This window comes from Onychostruthus taczanowskii, unplaced genomic scaffold, assembly GCF_017590055.1.
Source record: "Onychostruthus taczanowskii isolate IOZ18803 unplaced genomic scaffold, ASM1759005v1 scaffold792, whole genome shotgun sequence".
NCBI classification, from domain to species: Eukaryota; Metazoa; Chordata; class Aves; order Passeriformes; family Passeridae; genus Onychostruthus; species Onychostruthus taczanowskii.
In genome coordinates this window covers 1-1,463 of record NW_024505804.1, presented here as the reverse complement: position 1 = coordinate 1,463, position 1,463 = coordinate 1, and the positions used below count along the sequence as shown (strand labels likewise).

General features: G+C 53.5%; 1 protein-coding gene across 1 annotated transcript; it reads left to right on the top strand.

Annotated features, from left to right (window-relative positions):
• The first annotated feature begins 321 nt into the window (after positions 1-321).
• Positions 322-1,272, top strand: LOC121346119 (olfactory receptor 14C36-like). Its single transcript, XM_041423606.1, has one exon. The coding sequence runs from the start codon at positions 340-342 to the stop codon at positions 1,270-1,272; it is 933 nt and encodes a 310-aa protein (XP_041279540.1). The 5' UTR covers positions 322-339.
• The last annotated feature ends 191 nt before the right edge of the window (positions 1,273-1,463 follow it).

The window sequence follows — 1,463 nt, the reverse complement described above, 5'->3', positions numbered from 1 at the left end:
GGCAGCATCAATTTTGCTTTTCAGCTTCCTCAGGGTTGCACTGACATTGCCATCAGAGCCTGCAGAGCCAGAGCTGCCCCTGGGCAGTGCCAGAGCTGGGAGGGGTCTGCAGGGCAGAGCTGAGCCCCCAGGGCTGGGCTGGGCTCTGGCAGCACTGGCAGGGCCCAGCCCTGGGCACAGGGAAGCAGCTGCTGGCAGGGACAGCTCCAGGCAGCAGAGCCCTGGGCAGGCAGTGGGGGGAAAATGCCCCCAAGCTGGGCTGGGATATTTATAATCCTCTTCAAACCCAACTATTCCATGATTACTTTTTTTGCAGATCCCCATGCCAAGAGAGCACAAATGTCCAACAGCAGCTCCATCAGCCACTTCCTCCTGCTGGCACTGGCAGACACGCGGCAGCTGCAGCTCCTGCACTTCTGCCTCTTGCTGGGCATCTCCCTGGCTGCCCTCCTGGGCAACGGCCTCATCATCAGCGCCGTAGCCTGCGGCCAGCACCTGCACACGCCCATGTTCTTCTTCCTGCTCAACCTGGCCCTCAGCGACCTGGGCTCCATCTGCACCACTGTCCCCAAAGCCATGCACAATTCCCTCTGGGACACCAGGGGCATCTCCTACTCAGGGTTTGCTGCACAGGTTTTTCTTACTGTATTTTTCATCTCAGCAGAGTTTTATCTCCTGACTATTATGTGCGACGACCGCTACGTGTCCATCTGCAAACCCCTGCACTACGGGACCCTCCTGGGCAGCAGAGCTTGTGCCCACATGGCAGCAGCTGCCTGGGCCAGTGCCTTTCTCTATTCACTGCTGCACACGGCCAATATATTTTCCCTGCCCCTGTGCCATGGCAATGCCCTGGGCCAGTTCTTCTGTGAAATTCCCCAGATCCTCAAGCTCTCCTGCTCACACTCAAACCGCAGGGAACTGGGGCTCATTGCAGTTAGTGCCTGTTTGCTATTTGGCTGTTTTGTGTTCATTGTTTTCTCCAATGTGCAGATCCTCAGAGCTGTGCTGAGGATCCCCTCTGAGCAGGGATGGCACAAAGCCTTTTCCACCTGCCTCCCTCACCTGGCCGTGGTCTCCTTGTTTGTCAGCACTGTTATATTTGCTCATCTGAAGTCCCCCTCCATCTCCTCCCCATCCCTGGATCTGGCCTTGTCAGTTCTGTACTCGGTGGTGTCTCCAGGCCTGAACCCCTTCATCTACAGCCTGAGGAACCAGGAGCTCAAGGATACCCTGAGGAAAATAATGACTCTATCTTTCCAGAAGCAATAAACTCTCTTTTTTCTGCTCAGAACCATCTGAGTGTAACTCTTTACAATCATGGCCTTTTTCTCCTATTTGTCCATTTCTTCATTGGGACATTTTCTTTTCTTTTTTTTCTGGTGTAATGTTTTTCATAAATTGCTGGAGTTCTACTCAGCATTTTTACGTGAACTTCTACTTTTCTTTTGCAACACAAAGAC